At 43.7% G+C, this 27,199-nt stretch overlaps 1 protein-coding gene across 1 annotated transcript in view; it reads right to left on the bottom strand.

Moving 5' to 3' along the window:
* SLC27A6 (solute carrier family 27 member 6) overlaps positions 1-26,724 on the bottom strand; it is a 51,291-nt gene extending 24,567 nt beyond the window's left edge. The window contains exons 1-5 of the mRNA XM_056537295.1: positions 26,502-26,724; positions 25,793-26,414; positions 21,311-21,520; positions 19,531-19,689; positions 17,934-18,058 (exon numbers count right to left, since the gene is read on the bottom strand). Coding sequence (XP_056393270.1) covers positions 17,934-18,058; positions 19,531-19,689; positions 21,311-21,520; positions 25,793-26,273 — 975 coding nt within the window. The 5' untranslated portion in view covers positions 26,274-26,414; positions 26,502-26,724. The remainder of the gene's footprint in view (positions 1-17,933; positions 18,059-19,530; positions 19,690-21,310; positions 21,521-25,792; positions 26,415-26,501) is intronic.
* Positions 26,725-27,199: the final 475 nt, after the last annotated feature.

Genomic DNA, 27,199 nt, shown 5'->3' on the forward strand with positions numbered 1-27,199 from the left:
TCGCAGCTCCCAGGCTGATTTGGGAAAGCTTAGCTAGCAGGAACTTCCAATCCACACGGTCAAAGGCCTTCTCCACATCCAGGGAAAGCAGAAAGAGAGGGAGCTCATGATGACGTGAAAAATGCACCATGGAAAAAGCACGGATGTCAGGATTCGGCAGGCTGGTGGTGGATCCTCTGTGTCAGTGAGGGATAGGCGTGGACCGTACCAGAGGACCGGTTCTAAGTTGCTACTGGTTTTCACCAGAGCCCGCCGCAAAGCGGGATGGTCTTTCTGCAGCGGTAGCAACCAGGTCGTGTCCACCGGTAGCGGCTCAACCTCACTGACTGCTGAGACTGGGGTGGTACAGGAGGACTAGACAGAGGCGAGGTCAGACGTAGCAGAAGGTCAGGGCAGGCAGCAATGGTTCGTAGTCAAGGGCAATGGCAGAAGGTCTGAAAACACTGGCAATGGCACACACAAAACGCTTTCACTAGGCACTAAGGCAACAAGATCCGCCCAGGACAGGAAGGGGAAGTGGGTTTATATACACATGGAGCAGGGAAGCTAATTGACACTGATTGGGCCAGGCACCAATTAGTGGTGCACTGGCCCTTTAAATCTCAGAGAGCCGGCGCGCGCGTGCCCTAGAGAGCGGGGCCGCACGCGCCGGGACGTGACAGCCAGGGAACGGGACAGGCGAGTAGATTGGGATGCGACCCACGGGCGGGCGCATCGCGCTACGTGGATCGCATCCCCGCCGGCAGTGACAGTGCAGCGCTCCCGGTCAGCGGGTCTGACCGGGGCTCTGCAGAGAGGAGAACGCCGCAAGCGCTCCGGGGAGGAGCAGGGACCCGGAGCGCTCGGCGTAACAACGGAGAGTGCTGTCTCTGGCTTCCCTGCCGCGGACAAAGCCTACCTGATCTGGGTGGACCAAAGAGCTCAAGTGGCCTGCTAAGCTGTTCGCTATGAGTTTGGGAACAGTTTTGTGTCACTATTGAGAAGAGAAATTGGGTGATAACCAGAACAGAGAAGGGGATCTTTCCCTTTCTTAGGGATATCTTAGGAATAACTGTGATGAAGGCCCTTAAAAAACCCGGGGGAGGGGGTGACTCACTTGAGATCGATTTAAAGGCCTCTAAAAGTATATCTGAGCTGAGTGTTTTATAAAATTTAGCTGTGTAGCCGTCGGGACCTGGGCTCTTGCCAGCAGGCATAGTGGAGATGGCCAAATTCAGTTCATCTGTAGAAAAGGGGGTTTCCAGATAATGTACAACTTCTTGTGATAGGGAAGGTAGGGCTGTATCAGCAATATATTGTTCCAGGGAGGGGGGAACCACGCCAGGGGGAGAGTTAGAATATGTGCTTGGTAGGTTATACAAGTTGGAGTAGTATTGGCGGGACGCTCATTTACTAAGCCTTTTACACGGGAAGGGTTTTTGTGTTACATTGTCGTGTGTCAGAATTTGCAACAAAAAATCCCAATAATCCATACTAACTATCCACTTTTCTCAGAAAACACGTGCATGGTTGCAGGGGGGGAAAGGGTGTGTCTCCGAAATTGGGGCTTGGCCCTGACATTTTATGAAAAAAATCTACACATTTACTAATGTTCCCACATAAAATGTGGTGGATTTCAGCTCAGAGCCAGTTTAGAAAAAAAAAAAAAAAAAAGCAAAATGTAGGGAAAAGTGCAACATAAGTAAACAATGTGGAAAAATATCTGTCGAGAAAAAAAAATACAAAGAAAACTACACTCCACTCTTACTAAATGAGGTAATTTTTCTACACAATAAAAGAGCATTTACATGAGGATAAAGTGTTTCCAATCAGTGAATCCACAGGTATATAAGATCTCCTCTTTAGGCCATGTTCACACATTTAGGCCATGTTCACACATTGGATTCTGCTGGGCTGTGCACACGTGCGGAATTTCCGTGCCAGAAAGATCTGGCATGGAATTCCGTTTTTCGTTCCCGCAGAAAGAATATACGTGTTTAATTTTTTTCTGCGGACACCGCATGAAATACATAGCTGTCTATCATCTCTCTCTGGAATGTCTGCACAGAGATTTTCTGTGCAGAAATTCCGTAGGTTTGAATATAGCCTTAGGTTACATTAAAACGGCAGGATGTCCGCACAAATATTCTGCATGGGCATTCCGCAGCAGCAGAGTCCCATTGATTTCAATGGGATTCTGCTGCACTGTTCACACAGCAGGACATCTGGTGCGGAAATTCAGATTTGGGCGTCCGCAGAAATAATAGACATGTCTATTCTTTCTGCAGATACCATAAGGAAATGCCTTGCCGTCTATCAGACGGTGCATTTTCGAGCGGTCCTAGTGCCCGACGGTAAGTCAAATGTGCGGAATTTCCGCACCTGTTTTTCGTGCGGACATTCTGCCCATTTTACACCCATGTGAACATAGCCTGATGATCACTACATAGCTATTGCTATACTGTATGTTCCATGATCAGCCAATAAAATTTTGGACAAATGTGATGCAGCATCCATTAATAGGAAATCTGGGAGGTGAAGTTCAACCAATTGCTGCTCCAGGATGTCTTATCTGACAATATAACATGAGCCTAGAAGAGTTATCTCCAAACTGTGGACCTCCAGATATTGCAAAACTACAACTCCTAGCATGCCCGGACAGCCTTCGGCTGTCCGGGCATGCTGAAAGTTGTAGTTTAGCAATATCTGGATGTCCACAATTTGGAGACCACTGCTCGACAAGATTCATTTGACTAGTTAACGGAAAATGGTCATCCTGTTCACCCACACTAAACCCGATACACTGTGTTATAATGCGGATGTACAGTAGTGATGAGCGGCAGGGACCATATTCGAATTCACAATATTTTGCGAATATATGGACAAATATTCATGCTACTGTATGTCTGTGAAATTCTCTGTTTGTTCACTTTTTTTTTCCATGGGAAAATCGTTATGAAATTTGTATAGTGCGCATGTGCGATTATATCTTTCAACTAACTAATACTATACCCTACACTAGAACGTATCACTTTTTTTACACAGTACACATCATTATTGTTATGTGTACTGTGAAGAAAAAAAAATATTCGTCATTACGCTATATTCAAAATTTTTTGCGAAATTGCGAAGTGCCGATATTCCCGGTAAAAATTTGCATTTCAAATATTCGCACTCAACACTAGTGAACAGGAGTCCGATGCGGGGTCTCTGACAACATATGGACCTGGAGACTGGAGCGGTTTCCCTCTGAAGGTCCGCTTCTTTCTTTGGCAAATTGCGCACTGGAGGCGGGCCTGCCGGGCAAATTTGAATATTCATGTGGCGCTGATCATGTGAGCGCTTGCAGAAGAAAGAAGGGGACCTTCAGAGGGACACTACTCCGGACTGCAGGTACGTATGTTAGTCAGAGACCCCGCATAGATCTCCTGTTCACCCACACTATAACTCAGCGCATTGGGTTTAGTGTGGATGAATAGGATGACAATTTTCCTTTAAAAAAAAAAAATGAAAAAAGGGTAGAAGTTCACTTTAATCCTAAATTTATGAAACTATTGAACCTCTTTACATCATATGTGCTAGACAACAGTCGTTCTGAAATGACAGCCAGAACACACTATAGAGGCATAGACACGGCTGACTGGGCGGGAATGAACAAATTCCTGTTCCTGATTCACTGGAGAATACAATTTTTCTTGCAGTAGATAACAATGAGGGGCTTTCAGTTATGGCAGCTGGCAGAAATGACCTAAACACCTACGTGCTGCAGTACCAACTACAGGAGCCTATTATAAAAAGAATCAAAACCCATTAATAAATTGCATATTCAGTAGAAAATGTATAAACAGTGTGAAAGTGAAAAAGCTCAGTTTCTCAATTTGCCATTAAAAAACAATGTAAATACCTAGTTATTTTCCTGTGCATTGGTTTTTTTTATGTACCCTAACTAGAGATTTTCCCCCAAAAAATTTGGGTCAATCCGAAATTATTGGCGGCGAATTGCTATTAAGAGCGGCTATTTCTGGGCTAAAGAGAGCCTCAATAGGGGTGTAGAACACTTTGCCTTGTCATAACACACATAGGGAGTGTACTGGGTTACTGAAATAATACTGTTATTCAGTATGACATGCAGATCACAGACGTCTCTATTAGAATCACTGCCGCAGAGCGGCACAATGACTGAGCCCTGTAATTGGAATGAGCAAACTATAAATCCTTTTTTGAGGACCCATTGGAAGGCAAGTCTAGTGCCAGCAGCCGCGGTAATTCCAGCTCCAATAGTGTATAATTGCTGTAGTGTAAATTATGGAAAAGCTTCTAGCTGTATCTTAACCCCTTAACCTGTTCAGGACGCTGGGCGCATGCATACACCCTGCATCCCGAGTCCTTAAGGATGTGGGACGTATGCATACGCCCGTGGGAATTCCGGTCCCCGCCGCTAGCCGGTTAGGGACCGTACCGGGATGCCTGCTGAAATCATTCAGCAGGCACCCCGGCACATCGCCCAGGGGTTCATGAGACCCCCCCCCCCATGTCCGTGATCGCAGAAAATTGCATGTCAATTCAGACATGCGATTTTCTGCTATTCCGGGCTGATCGGGTCTCTGGTGACCCGATCACCCGGAAAATAGCGATGATCGGAGCTCTCAGGGACAGTCACGATCATCTTGAGGGCTAGGAGTGAGGTTGCAGAACTGCGATCTCCTCCTATCCCCTGCCATTGGTCAGAACTGATTCTGACCAATGGCAGAGCAGGACAGTGGGTTGTTCTGCCCACCCCTGGATGTCGAGGGGATCGTGGGAAGAAGCTGGAGGCCGGTACCTGCAGGAGAAGATGCCTGGAGATCCCCGATCGTAGCTGGAGACTGCTGGATCCTGGGTCAGGTAGGTAAACTACAGTGGGGGGGGGGGGGGGGAATTGAAAGTGAAAGTAAAGTGATCTTTACTGTGGCAACCACTAGGAATGCCAAACTGCAACTCCCAGCATGCCCAGACAGCCAAAGGCTGTCTGGGCATGCCGAGAGTTGTAGTTTTGCAACATCTGGAGGGTCACAGTTTGGAGACCACTATTACAGTGGTGCCCAAACGGTAGCCCTCCAGATGTTGCCAAACTACAACTCTCAGCATACCTGGACTGCCCAGGCATGCTGGGAGTTGTAGTTCTGTAACATCTGTCCCTTCAGATTTAGCAATTTTCATGAATTTTTTGAAAATTGCTGCTCTATGAAGCCCTCTATTTTTTTTTCAAAAAGCAAAAATATGTCCATTTTATGATGCCAACATAAAGTGGAGATATTGTATTTGTGAATAAAAATAAAATTTATTGTGAATATCCATTTTCCTTACAAGTAGAGATCTTCAAAGTTAGAAAAATGCAGAATTTTCAAAATTTTGATGACATTTTGGGATTTTTCACCAAAAAAGGATGCAAGTAACGCCGAAAATTTACCACCAAAATAAAGTAGAATATGTCACAAAAAAACTATCTCAGCATCAGAATATTCGTTAAAAGCGTTTTTGCGTTATAAATTCGTAAAGCGACGGTGGTCACAATTGCGAAAAAGGGCTCAGTCCTTAAAATGAAAAAGGGCTGCGTCCTTAAGGGTTAAGGACCCGGGGTTTTTCCGTTTTGGCACTTTGTTTTTTCCTCTTTACCTTTAAAAAATTATTATTCTTTCAATTTTGCACCTAAAAATCCATATGATGGCTTATTTTTTGTGCCACCAATTCTACTTTGTATTGACATCAGTCATTTTACCCAAAAATCGACTGTGAAATGGAAAAAAAAACATTGTGCAACAAGATTGAAGAAAAAACACCATTTTGTAACTTTTGGGGACTTCCGTTTCTACACAGTACATTTTTTGGTAAAAATGACACCTTATGCTTATTCTGTATGTCCATCCGATTAAAATGATACCCTACTTTTGTAGGTTTGATTTTTTCGTACTTCTAAAAAAAAACATAACTACATGCAGGAAAATGTATACGTTTAAAATTGTCATCTTCTGACCCCTATAACTTTTTTTTATTTTCTTGGGTTATTTATGGGTTGGTTTGAGGGCTCATTTTTCGCGCGGTGATCTGAAGTTTTTAGCAGTACCATTTTTGTATTGATCAGACTTATTAATCACCTTCTATTCATTTTTTCATTATGTAAAAAGGGACCAAAAATACCCTATTTTGGACTTTGGAATTTTTTTGCGTGTACACCATTGACTGTGCGGTTAAATTAACAATATATTTTTATAATTCTGACATTTCTGCACGCAACGATACCACATATGTTTATTTTTATTTACACAGTTTTGTTTAAATAGGAAAAGGGAGGTGATTCAAACTTTTATTAGGGAAGGGGTTAAATGATCTTTATTAACTTTTTTTTTCACTTTTTTTTTGCAATGATATTGCTCCCATAGGGGGGTATAACACTGCACACACTGATCTTTTACATTGATCAATGGTTTCTCATAGCAAACCATTGATTGATGACTCTGCCGCTTGACTGCTCATGCCTGGATCTCAGGCTCTGAGCATTCATTAGGCGATCGGACACCAGGAAGCAGGTAAGGGGCCCCCCCCCTCGTGTCCTACAGCTCTTCGGGATGCCGTGATTTCACCCCTGAGCTAACCGGCATTATTTTAGTTTCACTTTAGACACGGCGATCAACTTTGAAAGCCGCGTCTAAAGGGTTAACCGCGATCAGTGCCGCAAGCTATTAGCCACGGGTCCAGTGTTCGAGGCCAGACCCAACCCGCCTTGTGGCCCTGCATTATAGAACAGGAGCTGACCCAGGACGTACAGGTACGCCCTGGGCCCGTAAGTGGTTAAAATTGAGCTGGTGGTCCACCCTAAAGCGAGCTACTGCCTGTCCCAGCCCCTGCCTCTCAGCGACCCCATTCTAATCAGTTTCCACTTGAAAAGGGAGAGACTGCAGTACCAGCAATTTGGACAGGAGCACATTCAGCTTCTGTGCCATTGGCTGAGTGGGCGCATACTACTATAAGTTGCAGCAGTGAAAAAGCTCATACTTGTATTTTAAAATCGAGCTGGCAGTCCGCTGCGAGGCCAGCTACTGCCTGTCCCTGACCCTGACTCTTAGCTCACCCCCATGCTCATGACTGAGAGTCCACTTGAAAAGGGAGGGACTGCATTACCAGCCACTTGGATAGGAGCACATTCAGTTTTTGTGCCATTGGATGAGTGGGCGCATACTGCTATGAATTGCAGCAATGAAAAAGCTTGTACTTGTATCTTAAAATCGAGCTGGTGGTCGGCCGTGAGGCCAGCTACCACCTGTCCCAGCCCCTGCTTCTCAGCACCCCCTCCCCAATGACCCGGCGTGTCCCAGATGCCTGAAGCGTTTACTTTGAAAAAATACTGTCAAACTACAAGATCAATATAACAAGATTACATGGTGGCACAATGACAGAGCCTAGAGGTGACAGCAGCATGAGGAGACCATAGGGCAGCACTATGATAGAGCCTGGATGTGGCAACAGTATGAGGAGACCATATGGTGGCACAATGACACAGTCTGGAGGTGGCAGCAGCCTATGCAGGCTGCATAATTTTCGAGTAGTGTGTATGTTTGTACTCCCTTTCAGTGGTGCTAGCCTGACCCGGGAGGGCTAGTGGGTAGATCCTGCCGGTATCAAATGGTTGTTGAAAATATCAAGCCATGCACGTGTAAGTAAGCACGGCTGGTACTGGGAAACTGCATATCAAACTTTGAATGTTTAATTTAATCAGTTATGGTTTAATTTTCTCGTTCCAACCTGTTTCTTTGGATTCTTGTGGTAATTCCAGAGATAACATCTAAGGACTAGCGATGATCGAATTTAATAAAAAAAAATGGGATTTGTCTGATTAGCCTAATTTTCTGAAAAAATTTTGTTAGATCCGAATTTATTTGGGTCGAATAGCTATACAAAAACTGATATGAGCAAGTGGAGACCAAATGGTGGCAGAATCACACAGCCTGGAGGTGGCAGCAGCATGAGGAGACCATAGGGCGGCACTATGATAGAGCCTGGATGTGGCAGCAGTATGAGGAGACCATATGGTGGCATAATGACACAGTCTGGAGGTGGCGGCAACCTATGTAGGCCGCAGAGCAGCACAATTTTAGAATAGTGTGTCAGCTTGTACTCCCTCTCAGTGGTGCAGGCCTGACCCGGGCTACTGGGTAGATCCTGCAGGTATCAAATGCTTGTAGAAAATATGGTACTGCGGAACTGCATATCAAACTTTGAAAGTTTCATTTAACCTCTTAAGGACCCAGGACGTACGGGGACGTCCCCGCACCCTGGGCCTTAAGGACCCAGGACGTCCCCGTACGTCCTGGCGTTTTCCGGTCTCTGCCGCTCGCCGGGCAGAGATCGTAACCGGATGCCTGCTGAAATCCTTCAGCAGGCATCTAGGGCAAACGCTGAGGGGGGCCATGTAGGCCCCCCATGTCGGCGATCGCCGCAAATCGCAAGGGAAATTGCCCTTGCAATCTGCGGCGATACCGGGCTGATCGGGTCTCTGGGACCCGACCGCCCGGTAATTTTGCATGATCCTGGTTGTCACAGACAGCCAGGACCATGCTGGAGTATAGGAGCGAGGTGGCAAGCCTGCCACCTCCTCCTATACCCTGCGATCTGTCGGTTAGTTAACCGACCAATCGCAGGAGGGGGGGCGGTTACTTCCTCCCGTCCTGCCCGGCCCCTGAAAGTCCGGAGAGGACGGGAGGAAGACCGGAGGACGCTGCGGGGGACGGGGGAGTGCTGGGGACCGGCCCCGGTACTTACCTCGTCCCCGAAGACCCGGATCCCGGCCAGGAAGATGGCGGCGGCGGCGACAGGTGAGTATATCTTCAGCCGCGGTCGGGCCCTTTACAGCAATGGACGTCGCCGTAAAGTGACATGCATTGCTGTAATAGGACCCTGTAAACTACAACTCCCAGCATGCCCAGACAGCCCTTGTCGTCTGGGCATGCTGGGAGTTGCAGTTTTGCAACATCTGGAGGTCCACAGTTTTTGGACCACTGTGCCCTTCCAGATGTTGCAAAACTACACATCCTCAGCATGCCCTTACTGTCCAGGCATGCTGGGAGTTGTAGTTCTGTAACATCTGGCCCTTCAGATGTTGCAGAACTACAACTCCCAGCATGCCTGGACAGTAAGGGCATACTGGGGGTTGTAGTTTTGCAACATCTGGAAGGGCACAGATTGGGAACCACTGTATTAGTGGTCTGCAAACTGTAGTCCTCCAGATGTTGCAAAACTACAACTCCAAGCATGCTGGGAGTTGTAGTTCGGCAACATCTGGCTCTAAAGATGTTGCCGAAATACTACTCCCAGCAGGCCTGAGAATGTTTGGGAGTTGTGGTTTTGCAACAGCTGGAGGCACACTGGTTAGAAAACATTGTTTCCTAACTCAGTGTTTCCCAACCCGTGTGCCTCGAGCTGTTGCAAAACCACAACTCCCAAACATTCTCAGGCATGCTGGGAGTAGTAGTTTTGCAACAGCTGGAGGTCCCCCCCCTGTGAATGTACAGGGTACATTCACATGGGCAGGGGGCTTACAGTGAGTATCGGGCTGCAAGTTTGCAATGCAGCAAATTTTGCGCGGCAGCTCAAACTCGCTGTAACCCCCCGCCCGTGTGACTGTACCCTAAAAACACTACACTACACTAACACAAAATAAAATAAAAAGTAAAAAACACTACATATACACATACCCCTACACAGCCCCCCTCCCTCCCCAATAAAAATGAAAAACGCCTGGTACGCCACTCTTTCCAAAATGGAGCCTCCAGCTGTTGCAAAACAACAACTCCCAGTATTGCCGGACAGCCGTTGACTGTCCAGGCATGCTGGGAGTTTTGCAACAGCTGGAGGCACCCTGTTTGGGAATCACTGGCGTAGAATACCCCTATGTCCACCCCTATGCAAATTCCTAATTCAGGCCTCAAATGCGCATGGCGCTCTCACTTTGGAGCCCTGTCGTATTTCAAGGCAACAGTTTAGGGTCACATATGGGGTATCGCCGTACTCGGGAGAAATTGACTAACAAATCTTGGGGGTCTTTTTCTCCTTTCACCCCTTATGAAAAGGTGAAGTTGGGGTCTACATCAGCATGTTAGTGTAAAAAAATAAACTTTTTACACTAACATGCTGGTGTTGCCCTATACTTTTCATTTTGACAAGAGGTAAAGGGGAAAAAAGCCCCCCAAAATTTGTAATGCAATTTCTCCCGAGTACGGAGATACCACATATGTGGGCGCAAACTGCTCTGGGGGCGCACAACAAGGCCCAGAAGGGAGAGTGCGCCATGTACATTTGAGGTGATTTGCACAGAGGTGGCTGATTGTTACAGCGGTTTTGACAAACGCAAAAAAAGCAAAACCCCACATGTGACCCCATTTCGGAAAACTACACCCCTCACGGAATGTAATGAGGGGTGCAGTGAGAATTTACACCCCACTGGTGTCTGACAGATCTTTGGAAGAGTGGGCTGTGCAAATTAAAAATGTTGTACAGCCCACTGTTCCAAAGATATGACAGACACCAGTGGGGGGTAAATGCTCACTTTACGCCTTCTTACGTTCCTCAAGAGGTCTAGTTTCCAAAATGATATGCTATGTGGGGGTTATTTTGCTGTCCTGGCACCATAGGGGCTTCCTAAATGCGGCATGCCCCCCGAGCAAAATTTGCTCTCAAAAAGCCAAATATGACTCCTTCTCTTCTGAGCATTGTAGTTCGCCCGTAGTGCACTTCAGGTCAACTTATGGGGTACCTCCATACTCAGAAGAGATGTGGTTACAAATTTTGGGGGGTATTTTCTGCTATTAACCCTTGCAAAATGTGAAATTTGGGGGGGGAAACACACCTTTTAGTGATTTATTTTTTATTTTTTTTACGTATGCAAAAGTCGTGAAACCCCTGTGGGGTATTAAGGCTCACTTTATTTCTTGTTACGTTCCACAAGGGGTCTAGTTTCCAAAATGGTATGCCATGTGTTTTTTTTTTGCTGTCCTGGCACCATAGGGGCTTCCTAAATGCGACATGCCCCCGAGCAAATTTGCTCTCAAAAAGCCAAATATGACTCCTTCTCTTCTGAGCATTGTAATTCACCCATAGTACACCTCAGGTCAACTTATGGGGTACCTTCATACTCAGAAGAGATGGGGTTACAATGTTTGGGGGGTATTTTCTGCTATTAACCCTTGCAAAAATGTGAAATTTGGGGGGAAACACACATTTTAGTGAAATCTTATTTTTATTTTTTTTACATATGCAAAAGTCGTGAAACTCCTGTGGGGTATTAAGGCTCACTTTATTCCTTGTTACGTACCTCAAGGGGTCTAGTTTCCAAAATGGTATGCCATGTGGGAGATTTTTGCTGTTCTGGCACCATAGGGGCTTCCTAAATGCAACATGCCCCCCAAAAACCAGTTAAAAAAAACGTACTCTCCAAAATCCCCTTGTCGCTCCTTCGCTTCTGAGCCCTCTACTGCGCCCGCCGAACACTTTACATAGACATATGAGGTATATGCTTACTCGAGAGAAATTGGGCTACAAATATAAGTATACATTTTCTCCTTTTCCCCTTGTAAAAATTCTAAAATTGGGTCTACAAGAACATGCGAGTGTAAAAAATGGAGATTGTGAATTTTCTCCTTCACTTTGCTGTTATTCCTGTGAAACACCTAAAGGGTTAAAACGCGGACTGAATGTCATTTTGAATACTTTGGGGGGTGCAGTTTTTATAATGGGGTAATTTGTGGGGTATTTCTAATATGAAGACCCTTCAAATCCACTTCAAACCTGAACTGGTCCATGAAAAATTGTGAGTTTGGAAATTTTGTGAAAAATCGGAAAATTGCTGCTGAACTTTGAAGCCCTCTGGTGTCTTCCAAAAGTAAAAACTCATCAATTTTATGATGCAAACATAAAGTAGACATATTGTATATGTGAATAAAAAAAAAAAATTTGGAATATCCATTTTCCTTACAAGCAGAGAGCTTCAAAGTTAGAAAAATGCAAAATTGTAAAATTTTTCATCAAATTTTGGGATTTTTCACCAAGAAAGGATGCAAGTTACCACAAAATTTTACCACTATGTTAAAGTAGAATATGTCACGAAAAAACTATCTCGGAATCAGAATGATAACTAAAAGCATTCCAGAGTTATTAATGTTTAAAGTGACAGTGGTCAGATGTGCAAAAAATGGCCGGGTCCTGAGGTGTAAAATGGCTGGGTCCTTAAGGGGTTAATCAGTTATGGTTTAATTTTCTTGCTCCAACCTGTTTATTTGGATTCTAGTGGTAATACCAGAGATAAAAAAAGGGGGACTAGTGATTTTCGAATTTTGTTCTATCCAAATTTATTTGGGTCGAATAGCTATTAAAAACTAACATTAGCCAGTGGAGACCAAATGGTGGCAGAATGACACAGCCTGGCAGCAGCCATGGTGATTCCAGCTCCAATAGTGTGTAATAAATATTACAAGATCAATATAACAAGATCACACGGTAGCACAATAACAGAGCCTAGAGGTGGCAGCAGCAGTCACGTTAACTCCAGCTCCAATAGTTTATAATTACTACTACAAGGTCAATATAACAAGATCACATGGCAACACAATGACAGAGCCTATAGGTGGGAGCAGCCTGACGAGACTATAGGGCCTCACAATTGAAAAGATTAAAGATATTTTTTTAAATGTAAATTAAACATTTTAAATAGATGATGAACATAAAAAAATTGTAATTTAATGTGCCAGCAGCATGAGGAGACCCCATGGCGGCGGAGTGACACAGCCTGTAGGTGTCAGCAGCATGAGAAGACCATATAGTGGCAGAATGACATAGCCTGGAGGTGTTGGAAGCATGAGGAGAACATATAGTGGCTGAATGACACAGCCTGCAGGTGACATCAGCATGAGGAGAACATATGGTGGCAGAATGACACAGCCTGGAGGTGGCTTCATCAAGAGGAGAACATATGGTGGCAGAATGACACAGTCTGACAGTGTTGGTGTGCACAAGTATTGAGGATATGCATTACATGAAACTTAACTTTTAATATTAATCTTAGGATAAAATATATGGACCCAATTTTTTCTTTTAATCTAACAAAAGGAAAGGTGTGCAAAAAACACCATGTGCCACCTACACCAAAAAGCATTGATGTGATGCAAAGACCTCTAAATAGTGAAAGGGAACAACGTATGATCCATCGTAACAGGTGGGAGTAAAAACTATCCCTGTAAGGCCCTACTCTCGCTCTATTAATTCCCTTCTTGGCACACAGGAACCTCTCCCTATTCCCACCAAAAACATTGCCATTTCCCAGGGTTATTTGATGGAAATAGGGAGAGGTTCCTGTGTGTAGGACGAGTAACACTTGCCTCCAAAAGGTGGAAGGGAACAACATAATGTCCATTGTAGCAGGTGGGGGTAAAAACTTCTCCTGTAAGGCCCTACTCTCACCCTATTAATTCCCTTTTTGGCAAATGTTACTCACCCTAAAAAGGGTGGCCCCACACAGGAACCTCTCCCTATTTCCACCTAAAAACCCTGGGAAATGGCAGTGTTTTTGTTTGGAAATAGGGAGAGGTTCCTGTTTGGGGCTGACCTTTTTAGGGCAAGTAACACTTGCCAAGAAGGGAATTAATAGTGCGAGCATAGGGGGAGATTTTACACCTACCTGTTACAATGGACCATACATTGTTCCCTTCCACCTTTTAGAGGTCTTTGCATCACGTTAATTCTTGGTGGTGTAGGTGGCACATGATGTTTTTTGCACACCTTTCCTTTTGTCAGATTAAAAAAAAATAATAATAAATTGGGTCCATATATTTTTTCATAAGAAAAGGTAAGTTTTAGCTAATGCTTATCCTCAATACATGTGGTCTGATGAGGAGGAATTTCTGTAACTGGGGAGCAGCACCTTAAATATTTTTAGCTGTATGCATATTTGTGACGTGTTGGTGTGGCACCATGGTCATTCTACTCTGATGCATCAGGCATTGGTTGGTGGAAATTCTGGCTGATCCAAGCCTGATTCATCTTGACAAAAGTCAAGATGAAAAGTCTCCACATTTTTGGTGCACAAATGAGTTTTCCTTGGGGTTACTATGGCTCCCGCTGCACTAAACACCCACTCTGATGGCACACTACTGGCCGGGCATGACAGCTTTTCCAGGGCAAACTGTGCTAGTTGCGGCAACAAATCAAGTTTGGCTGCCCAGAAGTCCAGCGGATCTTCAAAGTGTGTTGGCAGGGTCATATCAAGGTATGCCACCACCTACTGGTTCAGGTCCTGCTCCAGATCTACCTGCTGCTGATGAGTTTCTTCACTATTTGGGTGAAGAAAGCTACTCATCAGAGACTGTAGGCTCAGGCTGCTGCTGATGGAGCTGGTACTGGAAGGTGAGAGCAGAGGGGCCCCCGAGTCAGGCCTGCAAGAGGATGGACGATGGCGCAGATAGGCATTGGCCAACTGACTATATAGGATGTCTCTGTAGTAGTTTGTCCTCACTCTGAGTGGGTGTAAAAAAGGCCCCCCTTTTGTGCCTGTGGTGGTGAGGGTCCAACAAGGTGGAGAGCCAGAAGTCATCCTGCTGCCAAATGGTGACAATTCGGCAGGTCACTATGCAAGCCAGTGAGCATGCATCGTGCCATTTATGCAAGTGACTCGGAGGGACTACCTGCCTCCATTTCCACTGCAAACTCTCACGGTGTGTCTGGGTCCTCTAGTCTTCCTCATCATCCTGTAGCTCGACAGGCTGCTCCTGCTCCTCCTCTCCTGGAGGTGGCTGGAGGTCTCTTCATGCTGACACAAACTCCAGGCAGTCATTCAGCCACTATATGGTCTCCTCATCCTGATGCCACCTGCAGGCTCTGTTATTGTGCTGCCATGTGACATGTGACTCCTTTTTCGATTTGGGCCTTTGTACCCACACACCGGGGCCCAGGACACTAAAACTTGGGAGTTAAAGTTTCCTCAAACTTGGGAGTTAAAAAATCCTCAATTTCAAAATCTTAAATTTAAATTTAAAACTCTTACATTTCAATGGTCTCCTCATGTTTTTGCCAACTCCAGGCTGTGCCATTCAGCCACTATATAGTCTCCTAATGCTTCAGCCGCCTCTTGGCTGTGCCAATCAGCCACTATAATGAAGAAGGAGGGAAGATGCAGAGATCTTCCAAAGAAAAAACGGTGCTTGCAGAGCGGCGCTCACCTCCTGTCAATCGGCAACTTTTCAGCTTAATAAACCGTCAGGATACGGTCTCGTTCATAAAACCACTGAAGATTTTATTTTCAAAAGTAAAACAGGAACGTGTTTTGAGGGGCGGAGACCCCCTCTTCGTCAGGTTCTGATTGGCCTCTGCCCCTCGAAACGCGTTATTCCTGTTTTAAATTTGAAAATAAAATCTTCTGTGGTTTTATGAACGAGCCCGTATCCTGACGGTTTATTAAGCTAAAAAGTTGCCGATTGACAGGAGGTGAGTGCCGCTCTGCAAGCACCGTTTTTTCTTTGGAAGATCTCTGCATCTTCCCTCCTTCTTCATTGTCCGGACCATCCTCCATGGGTGGAAGTACGGGACAGGTGCTGGCTGCACTCCTCCACATATCTTCCCCGAAAGAGTGGGAAACAAGCTACAATAGGTATAGAAAAATATTGCCCGGACCTTCCAAGGTAGTATAATTAATTAAATAAAAAATATGGATAACTGGGTCGTACTCCAATAATAATTCAAAATAATTATTTATTTAAAATGTATTCTAATACAGTGCATTACTCCTCACAGGGCCCATGTGAGAAAAACACATATAGTAAATATACAAGGTTAGACAATCTTAAAATGTGAAAATATGCAAATATTAAAATATAGCACTGGCATATGAAATAGCTCTATATGGACATATTGATCTGATATCTTTGCAGTATTAAAAAGATGCGGTATAAGTGTCCTTTTGTATGACAATTGTATATCAAATTGGATACTTTGTTACCGGTCCTGGATGGTGTGGCTCTGACAGCTCTCGCTGAGGCAATATAGTTGTTCCTGTGCCTAGATATCACAGTCAGCTGTCTTAGATGGTGCTGTGGCTTTAACTCTCAGGGTCCAGATGTTACGCGGTGGTGGTCGTCACAGGCTGGTGGCGCTGGCAGGCGCCGATGGTAAATTCGCCGGGAGACTGTGCGCTGGCAGGCGCCGATGGTATACTTGCCAGGAGACCAAGCGCTGGCAGGCGCTTATGATATCGATCTCCTCACCGCTGGACTTGGAAGAAGCCGGAGACCACACGCAGGGTAGATGGAACTTGCCTCGTGTGGATGGCGTGTGACGTCAGCTGAGCCGGAGCTGGCCAGGTAAGATCAGGACCGGACAGTAGTCTGGATCGACTAATGCGTAGGATATCTACAATATGATCAGCTTGCTCCGTGGACAATAAGTAGAGTTCGTAAAGAGCATGAATGCCAGTGAACAAGACTATTGACTGGCATTCATGCTCTTTATTATTTTGCAACTTTGGTATAGTTGCATGCCCTGTTGACCTCAGTTAGTGTTTATATATCAATTGTGAGCTGCACTTGCACTTTTTTCCTTTTCTTTTGAAGCTACAATAGGTGTTGTGCTCTCAGCACAACACAGTCAGGTGAGCAAAACCTTCTCCTGATCTTTTCAGATTTTTTTCTTTAAAAAGATAATCATGCTTAGATGCGCACAGGTCCTTCTCTGTTTTTTGTTTCTACATTTATTATTCAGCCACTATAGGGTCTCCTTATGATTCAGCCATCTCCAGACTGTGTCATTCAGCCATTTTATGGTTTACTGATGCTGCTTGGCCTTGGCTTACTGATGCTGCATGGCACTAGCTACCATAAATCTTTAATTTAAATTTAAAAATTTAAAAATTCACCAATTAATCTTAGAGGTTGTGAAGCCGTTTTGTGTACTCATGCTGCTGCCAGCTATAGTCTGTGAAGAGGTAGAGAAAAAAGGACCAAAGATTTCCAGGCGCTGCTAGCTCAAAGACACCGAAGGCATGAGTTATAGATGAAAGATCCTTGCAGGGATCATGTTTATTAAAAAAACAAAAGTACAGATGATGCGTTTCGAGGGTAACCCCTTCTTCCTCAGATCAACAGATCTTTTTAGTGATTCCAGATCAGGTTTAGTGATGCCGCTGGGCCTGGGACATTACCTTAAAAGGTTTATGGTAGCACTAGCTACCATACATCTTCAATTTAAATTTCAGAAATCATCTTTTAATCTTAGGGATTGTGAGGTCCTATTGTCTCCTCCTTCAGCCAACTCCACGCTGTGCCATTCACCACTATATGGTCTCCTCATGCTGCCAACACCATCACGCTGTGTGATTCAGCCACTATATGGTCTCCTCATGCTTCAGCCACCTCCAAGCTGTGTCATTCAGCCACTATATGGTTTCCTCATGCTGCCAACACCTCCATGCTGTATCATTTAGCCACTATATGGTCTCCTCATGGTTCAGCCACCTCGAAGCTCAAAAGTTCGCTCATCTCTAATGTATAGTATAAGGAACCTGTGCTGTATATTGTACTGTCATGCTATGTTTGGTGAATGTAGTTTTATTCACTGTATATATATGATTAATGACTGACTGCTAGTAAAGTTATTTTTAATTTAAAAAAAATTCATTCAGAATTTCATATGTTGTATCATAGAAGTATTTTTTCATGTACATGATTTTCTGCTGCAGATTTCAATGTAAACTAAATGACTGAGCACAGCTTCTAATCAGCGGTTACAAATCCTGCGCATCAAATCTGTGCAGGATTCTGTATGTGTGAACATACCCTAATACAGAATTGTAAGGATTGAGTGCTACTGTACAAGCTCTGTACGTAAGTCATGTACATAACTAGAAGGTAAGATGTAGGGTACTTGTAACATTTCTGACTTACCACAGGTTGTTTACATAAATAGCGACATAGTTCCCCAATGTATTGGAACACTGTAACATTATACTTTTTGCAGTCATCCCAAAATTGGCTTGCTGAAAATTTTTTCCTTAATACACATGTTGTTCCTGTTTAATAGATGAGAAAAATATACATATATGAGGATAAATGGAGACTTTAGGCTACATTCTTAAATACATGTCATATCATTTACTGACACACCTATGCTTTGAGTTAGCATAATAAAAAATAAGCTCTCCACCCTTAGTTGATAATATAGATCTTTTGCAATTCATTTACATTTTGTAGATAAGTGGAGATTAAGGAATTACATCTGAAAGGTATCTATGAAGTGTAATACTGTGAAAGAATGAGTATTTATCTGTTACAACTTGTGCAAAACTAAAAAAGCTAAAACATTTTCCTCTTTTTAAACAGCTCCAGAGTTATGGAAACCACATAGAACAGTCCTTTCGGCTGTTTTCATAATTCTGACCTTCTCTGCACACAACATCCAGGTCACAATGCATAGATAAATGGTGGTCCCAGAAGACATTGATGACACATCCTGCAGGTTCGCCATAAAAGTTTGAGGTATTTGAAGTACGTAAAAGCCAATATAAAACACGAAAAAACACCCAATAAAATCAAGAAACTAGAGTTTTTTTGTTTGACTGGCAAATGGTCAACTATTTGTATATTTTTTTTTTTACAGAGATAAAAGTTTCAGTGCCATATTGTGTAGCCATGTTGACAGCTATCTCAGAATTAGCTTCCAAGAAACTGATGGTATGACCATTGTTTAACCAATAACAAAGCTGTTTCAACATCATATCCCTAGAAGCTGATTCAAAAGTGACAACCAATCTATAAGTAAATAAAAATATAATCACTTAACTTTAAACACTTTAGAAAATATATCATTGGCACTCACCTATTAAAAACACTTTACTTTATTGTGTCAGGCAGAATAAACAGACTGTATCTGCTGAAGCTAAGCGTGATGAAAGCTGGCAGCCAGCAGTTTTGATGGATGGCCCCAGTGATGTTCTGCCTTGGCCGGTGATTGGCTGAGCAGCAGTGTAACAAATCGGGCCCTGGCACCAGGAGGAAGAGTAGGGCCAGGGCTCAATACATCACACTGCTGTTAAGCCTATCACTGGCTAAGGTGGGAAATCGCTGTGGCTAGTGAATCGACCACAAGTTATGATCTGATGGGCACTGCAGAGATTGCAGATGTGTTCCCATTTGTAAATAGAAACATAGAATGTGTTGGAAGATAAGAACCATTTGGCCCATCTAGTCTGCCCAATATTCTAAATACTATCAATAGACCCTGGCCTTATCTTATATGAAGGATATGAACTGTCTCTCTGTGCAATATACGGGACATCCATACATTGTACAGAAAGGCTTTTGCAGCAGTCTAGGTTTCCACTTTTGTAGCCATATTACACATTAGAAGTTTTTAATAAACTTTATGTTGCAAACCACTCTTATTCTTCAACAATAAGAGGGTTTTACTATCTCCTAATAAACTAATATTAGTGTTGATAGTGTGTACACCTTGTATTATCATGCAAAGGAAATTAACACATACCTAGATAAACACATCCACCAATCCCAATGAGAGAAGCAGCACTATGATACAAAGGTAGAGTGATGTATACAACGTCATCCGGGGTGCCTCCAAATGCCCATATGCCAACAGCCCCTCGCAATGCTTGTAGCTGACTAATAACAGCTGCTTTAGGCATACCTGCAGAAAATAAAAGCTCCATTAATGATATGCTAACTTTCTAATAAAATGAACTGTCTGTGGTCTATTTAACAATGTAACAATTTAACAATGTAACATGTATGCGGATTATTACCATGGCTGTTTACAGAAACAGAGCCAGAATTCTCAGTGGTCTGTGTGTAATCTTACAGCTCCATTGAAGGGAAACTGCACTATATGATGCTCAAAGTTGCAGACATACAGACGGCCAATAGGGAGATAAATCATACTCTACTAGTTGATGGATGTTTGCAAAGTTATAAAATCATGTCTTTTCTATGAGCTCAAGAATCATAGAGGCTGCAATGAGCGGCATCATGAATACCTCCTCAATCCCCCATCTCTCCCTGCCCGGCATGATGGAAGCCAAACACTGTACATCAACCATGAAGGATAAGGAGAGGTGGGGTGGGTGTCATAGGTGTGCATGCTGCATCTCAGCACAGCCTCTGCTACTCGAGCTTATAAGAAAAACATACTTTTATAACTTTGCAAACAGCCATCAGCTGAAAGACAGGTTTTATTAGTTTTGTCTCCCTATCAGCTGTCTGCCCATGTCTGCAGGTCTGAGTATGACCTCTATCCTATACTAAATACTTCACTGGATAATGACAATAGATTATGGAAAGTGGATTTATGAGGGGGACTTAAGACATTTTCATCAGTAATATTTATTTGTTTCCAGATATGGTATCAAATTATTTGTTCCATTGATTAGTGTTACTGAATATAATAAATATACATGACATAGCAAACAATTTGTGGACACCATCAGGGCTGATTCATCATAGAGGTGTATAGAGCTGTTGCTCCAGGCCCCTACCTGAAAAGAGCCCCAGATGTAGGGACAATCCAGGGAGCGGAAAAATAAAGGGGTCGCCATACTTGGGGATCTGGCAAACACAAGCTCCACTTTTTTAACGCTGTCTATGCTGGAGAGAAGGAAAGAGGAGAGTAGACCAGAAGATCAGCACAGAACCAGGGTGACAGGACACAAAGCAGCTATGGGGAAGTGGCATGACAGATGGGTATTTTTTTTTTTTTTTTTTTACCATGTTGCTTCATGAGAAAAGGCCTTAAAGCATATAGGAGAACAGGGAGGCCTTTTACTGTATGGGAGCACAGGGGGCCTAACTACTATATGGGTGCCTTATTCTATATGGAAGCACAGATGGGCCTTATACTTTACAGAAGGGCAAATGGGACATTATACTGTACAGGAGCTCAGAGGGAGCCTCATAATATGAAGGAGCACAGAGGGGACCTTATACAATATAGGAGCACAAAGTGGGCTTTTACTAAAATAAATATGTTGAGAAATGATCTTATGTTAGCAGAATTGAATTTGTAAAGGGACAGAGTTAATAAGGCAATCAAACTATAGGAGATAACAAGCTGATCGGTGGGGGTCCGCCTGCTGTTTTCAGCAGCTGGATCGGCGTATACAATTTCAACTGTATACAGTTTAAATAAAGCATGCAGCGCCAGCAGTGGAGCAGATCAGCTGGGACTTGGGCACAGGTAGCATCAGTATACCACGCTGCTTGTTCCGGAAACTCGGCCCACCAAAATTCTCTGTAACAACACCATATGCTCCTACCTGTAGTTCCTGATGTGAAAATGAACAATGTTGAGGCTTTTATGCTGCTGACAAAGCGCAAGTTTTTGGGCACGGGTTCATCTGTGACAGTGTCCAGTTTGTCTAGGATAGTATTCACTCCTGGAAGAGAAGTTTCTGCGGCCATTATCCAAACGGAAATGTTGTCTTCCTGTAGACTTGGTAGGATTTCTTCCAATGATTCAAGCATATCTTGTAAAATAATTAAATGTTTTAATAAATACAAGATCAATTACACATGAACAAATAAACAATAGCTTCCAATATTATAAGTCTTTATTTTCCAAGTAAGCTTCCATACTGCCTGAACCATGAGTCATTGTGGTGGTCCATGTAGAATTGCACAGGAATATACCGAACGGATATTCCGCTGCAACAGAGTCCCATTAATTTCAATAGGACTCTGCTGCACTGTTCACACGACAGAATTTCCATGCCAGATGTTTCTGCTGTGGAAATTCTGATTCCAGCTTCCGCAGAAAGAATAGGCATGACTATTCTTTCTGCGAAGTCCACGTGGAAATGTATTTCCATCTATGAGACAGCGACTTTCCAAGTGGTCGTAGCGGCCGCCAGATTTATCAGATGTGTGGAATCTGCATTCTGGACAATTTTGGCCATGTGAACCCAGCCTTCTTTGATAGAGCTCTCTGTTTGGCAAAAGGGAGACATCTATTAATCAAGGCCAAAAGCATTCAGGGACAGCACCAATCACTCATAGTTCTGGCTGCATATGGGGCGGTATGGGGCAAATATTTTGCGCCGTAATCTGAAGTTTTTATTATATAAAAAGTGACCAAAAATACACTGTTTTGGACTTTTGAATTTTTTGGCTCGTACGCCATTGACCATGCAGTTTAATCAACAATATATTTTTATAGTTTGGACAGTTACGCACTTAGCGATACCACATGTTTATTTATTTTAATTTTTTTACACAGTTTTTATATATTTTTTTTTATGGGAAAAGAGGGGTGATTCTGACTTTTATTAGGGAAGGAGTTAAATCACATTTATTAACTCTTTTTTTTTACACTTTTTTTTTGCAATGTTATAGCCATAGGTGCATGCCTTGTTCAGTGTTATCTGCGCTTGATTGCTCAAGCCTGGATCTCAGGCTCGGAGCAATCAAACACCGATCGGACAGCGTGGAGCCAGGTAGGGAGCCTCCTGCTGTCCTCTCAGCTTCTGAGATACCGCGATTTCACTGCAGCAGTCCCGAACAGCTCCTCTGAGCTAACAGGCAGCATATTCTCCCATTTTAGACTCTGCAATCAACTTCGATTGCGATGTCTAAAGGGTTAATACCGGACATCAGCCCGATGTCCTGTATTAGCTGCGGGTCCCGGTTGCTGATAGCAACCACGATTCCTACAGGTACGAAGCACGCTCAGCTTCTGAGCAAGCTTCACAGATCTGGAGCTGGCCACAGACAGAAATATACGTCCGTGGTCATTAAGGGGTTAAAGGGGCACTCTGACCCTAGACATGTTATCCCAAAGACAACAAAAGGATAAGGGGATAACATGTCTGATTAGGGTGGGTCTGGCTACTGGGACTAACCACAACCCCCCCCCCCCCCCCCCCCCTCCAGGCGACGTGTCCTCCTACCTCCAAAACAGCAAGGAAAAGCTTACAGAATGTAAGAAGTGAATATTTGCCCCTTATATTTTTATAAAGACGGTTCAGACGTGTAAGTGACAACAAGCTGAGCACTGTTTCTTATTACATTTTTATGCTAGAAGAATGCTTGCTGTACATGTTTGGCTTTGCAGATTTATACTTCTGGCTCATATTGTATTATGAAATGCATGAGGTTTGTAGTAAAAGAACACATGGCAGTAAGAACAGGAACAGGGCGTTCCTTGAATGAGGCCCTGAATTGCTGTGAATTAACCAATTCATCACTGAGAACTTCATTTAAAGGGAAAGAAGCACAAAAAAAGTTTTTTTGTGCACAAGTGGAAGTTTATTTCTGTGCAGCATTAGAGAATGATCCAGTTATCTTCAGATTTCATAGCTGTCATCCAGCCTGTTCAAGTAGTACTGTATTCTAGTGTGATGGTGCTTCTTGCTTCACTGAACCAACAGCTGTACTTTTTGTGTTATATTTAGAGGTTTGCTTCACCAGCAAATCTAGTGCAGTTTTACTGGTTGCATAAAAGCCCTAAACAACAGATCTCTAGAGGGCCATAGGATCCTTTATATAGATCTGCCAGAGGGCCATAGGATCCTTCCTATAGATCTGCCAGATGACCATAGGGTTCTTCATATACATCTACCAGATGACCATAGGATCCTTCATATAGATCTGCCAGAGGATCATAGGATCCTTCATATAGATCTGCCAGATGACCATAGGATCCTTCATATAGATCTGCCAGATGACCATAGGATCCTTCATATAGATCTGCCAGAGGATCATAGGGTCCTTCATATAGGTCTGCCAGAGGATCATAGGGTCCTTCATGATGTCACACCCCTACCCCTCCCATAGACTTGCATTCTTGTATTGAGGGAGCGGGGCGTGGCATCATGAGGGGGTGGGGCTATGTTTCTGGCACAGAAATTCAATTTTCTGTGTTTGCACAAAGAATGAACATGTTCATTCTTTGTGCGGAGTCCACACGGAATGCATAGCTGTTTATGAGACGCCACATTCCTGTGCGGTCCTAGCGCCAGCATTAGTGCCCCACAGATTGCGAAATGTCGGCATGTAGATTCTTCATGTGGGCATTCCGTTTTGTGAACATAGCCTAAGAGGCATATAAATACACATGCCTTCGGTAAATGAGCCAAATGTAGACACTAGCAGACTATATTTGGGCCTTTACTTATGACCAGCACTGTATAAAGCTGTCAGATAGTGGATTAGCAGCTTAGGTGACTGGATGAATCTCTCTGTATTTTGAAGCTCCCACCAGATTCTCTCTGCCTGCTTCATTGTATCCAGTCAGATCAGGAAAATAGTTGATATAATTTAGCAGGAGACTGGTAAAGATGCCACAGATGTCACAGAAGTCACAGCATAGGTTGTTCAAACTTAAGGGTGCGTTCACACGTTATTACTAACAGTGGGTTTCCCGCTACGGGTTACGCTACCATTCATATAAATGGGTCCACAGACAGTCCACAATAGTGTCAGATTTGCGGACTGTCCACGGACCCATTCAAATGAATGGTAGCATCACTCGCAGCAGGTTTCCCGCAGTGGGAAACCCGCTGCTAGTTACTAGCGTGTGAATGCACCCTGAGGGTGCGTTCCCACACGGCGTATACGCTGCATATTCTTTGCTCACTATACACACAGGGCTTTCTGGTGGCAGCCCTGTGCGTGTAGTGAGTTTTAGAGGCGGGGCCGTGTGCCGGCGTGACTGTGAGGCGCGACTCTGCCTCCAAAACTCCCTGCACACATAGGGCTGCCGCTGGAAAGCCCTGTGTGTATAGTGAGCAAGGAATACGCAGCATATTTCCCGCTGCTGCCGTAAATTTTGCGCAGTGTGAAATATGCTGCGTATACGCCGTGTGGGAACGCACCCTGAAATAGTTATCCGGGAATAGACAAACAGAGTTAATCTGTTACAAAACAGCACCACACCTGTCCTCAGCTTGTGTGTGGTATTGAAGCTTGGCTCCTTTGCACTTCAATTGAATTAAGCTGCAATACCAAAATTGGTGCTTATTTTTAAAGAAATCAATCATTCTTTAATAAACCTGGATAACCCCTTTTTAAGTATTTTAAAATGTGCAGAAGCTTCATTTTGAACCAAAGTATTACACAAGTATTACCTGTTGGCCAGGATTTTTTGAAAATTGGCTAACAACACATCAAATTGCATAACTTACATAAAGCAAAAGTAAAACTTTACTCACATACATCATTCACATCACTGCATCCAATCACTGGCCTACACAGTCTCTGTGACCACTTTGGCTGGTAACTTTCTGCAGTGTCATGTAAATGATGTATGTGACGCCATCTTTTTCAATTCTTTGACAATTTCAGTTCTTAAAAATTGTAGAGAACCCCTTTATCTCCATAAAATATTCCATATTAATTTCATATTTATTCCCAACCATTACACAATTTTCACCAGTCTCTATGTTCTACATTAAATATTTTTGTGATATACTGTAGCAGTAGCTTGCAATATGTTAAAGGGGTACTCCGCTGCTCAGCGTTTGGTACAAACTGTTACGAACGCTGGAGCTGGCGCTGGGAGCTTGTGACGTCATAGCCCCACAGCCTTATGATGGCTCATCACGCCATGCCCCCTCAATGCAAGTCTATGGAAGGGGCATGACAGCTGTCACGCCCCCTCCCGTAGACTTGCATTGAGGGGGTGGGGCATGACATCACAAGCTCCCAGCGTCAGCTCCAGTGTTCGGAACAATTTGTTCGAAACGCTGAGCAGCACAGTACCCCTTTAAGTTCTAAAGCTTCTAATATTTTGACAATATTACCTGCTCCCACAATAAGGATCTTGGCTCCACAGCTATGAAAGCAATGCAGTAAGGATCTGGAACGGATGTTGTAGTTAAGAAACCCCACCAAGCATCCAAGTTTTGCCAAACCAAACCAAACATTAATAAAGTCTGGTTCATTGTTCATAAGCACGGCCGCAGTGTCACCCTTCTTTAGAGTTGTGTACTTCATGAAGACGTTGGCCACTCTATTGCTTCTCCTATCCATTTCCCCATACGTGTGGACTTGTCCATGGTAGATTATAAAAGCCTTATCAGGTATGCGCTGGGCTTGCTGCACAAAGCGATCTATAACACTCACTACATGACCCATCCTTTTATAGGTCTCAATCTGAAGCCCATAGCGGATTACTTTGAACAGGTATCTCAGATCAAGCCAGAAGTACGGGAAGAATCTCTTCTGTAGGAAATGGAGAGCTGCCAAGCCTGTGACAAATCCTGTTATCCAACTAAGAGCCATAGAGATGCAATGCAGGAGGAATCGTATAGAAAGAAGAAACAATGAACTTATTCAATGAAGAACTGCAGATAACGGAGAACAGGTATGCTTGGAAGGTGCCATAGATCACTAGTCATGGTAAGCATCCATGCCTTCAGGAATCTGAAATGAAGAAAGTAGAGTATCAATAACCATTACGTTTCCCATAAAGTAACTGCAGAAATGGATTTTGTGCATGATGGGATATACCTTGAGACTGAGCATGAAACATCAAAATATAGGAGTAGTATGGCAATCTGTTCTTAAACTGTCCTTGTACGTCTTTTGCTCTCTGTGCAGGTCTTGTCCACAAAGTGTTCTTTACATAACTTGATAGAAGAAGGCATACTTTGTTCTTCATTCCATGCTTTTCTCTGCAAGTCTGCAGAGCTATACGATCTCTCACTCAGCTCAAGACGAAAGCATTATGGGTTTATTTTTTCAAAAAAGGGGATGGAACCTGACAATGAGCTATGGAATCTGCCCACTCCCTAGTGATCTAAGACCACCGCCTCCTTGTTTACAAGCCGAAGCTTAGATAACACCCAGATAAACTCCCCTCTCAGTGCAATGAAGGCTTATAAGGAAGCCTGACAGGGAGGGGACAGAAACAAAGAGGAAGTGCAGCACGTTATACAATAAACCTGAGCTAAAGTAGCTTCCCAGGCTCCTAGTGCAGGACATATGAGGACCTGCAGTTTAATAAGAAGAAATAAGCTGATTATTGCCATCACGCCCATTTATTTGCCTTGCTTAGCAGACGAAGGGTCATGTATACTTCTGTAGTGTTATAAAATATTTAACTGGGTGCACTCACTGTTTTGTAATATGCTATCGAAGGATCGAGACACATTCTATTACTTTCCCACATAGTAACCAGTCTATTTTAATGCAAAGAAAAAAAACAC

The sequence above is a fragment of the Hyla sarda genome, chromosome 1 (assembly GCF_029499605.1).
Source record: "Hyla sarda isolate aHylSar1 chromosome 1, aHylSar1.hap1, whole genome shotgun sequence".
NCBI classification, from domain to species: Eukaryota; Metazoa; Chordata; class Amphibia; order Anura; family Hylidae; genus Hyla; species Hyla sarda.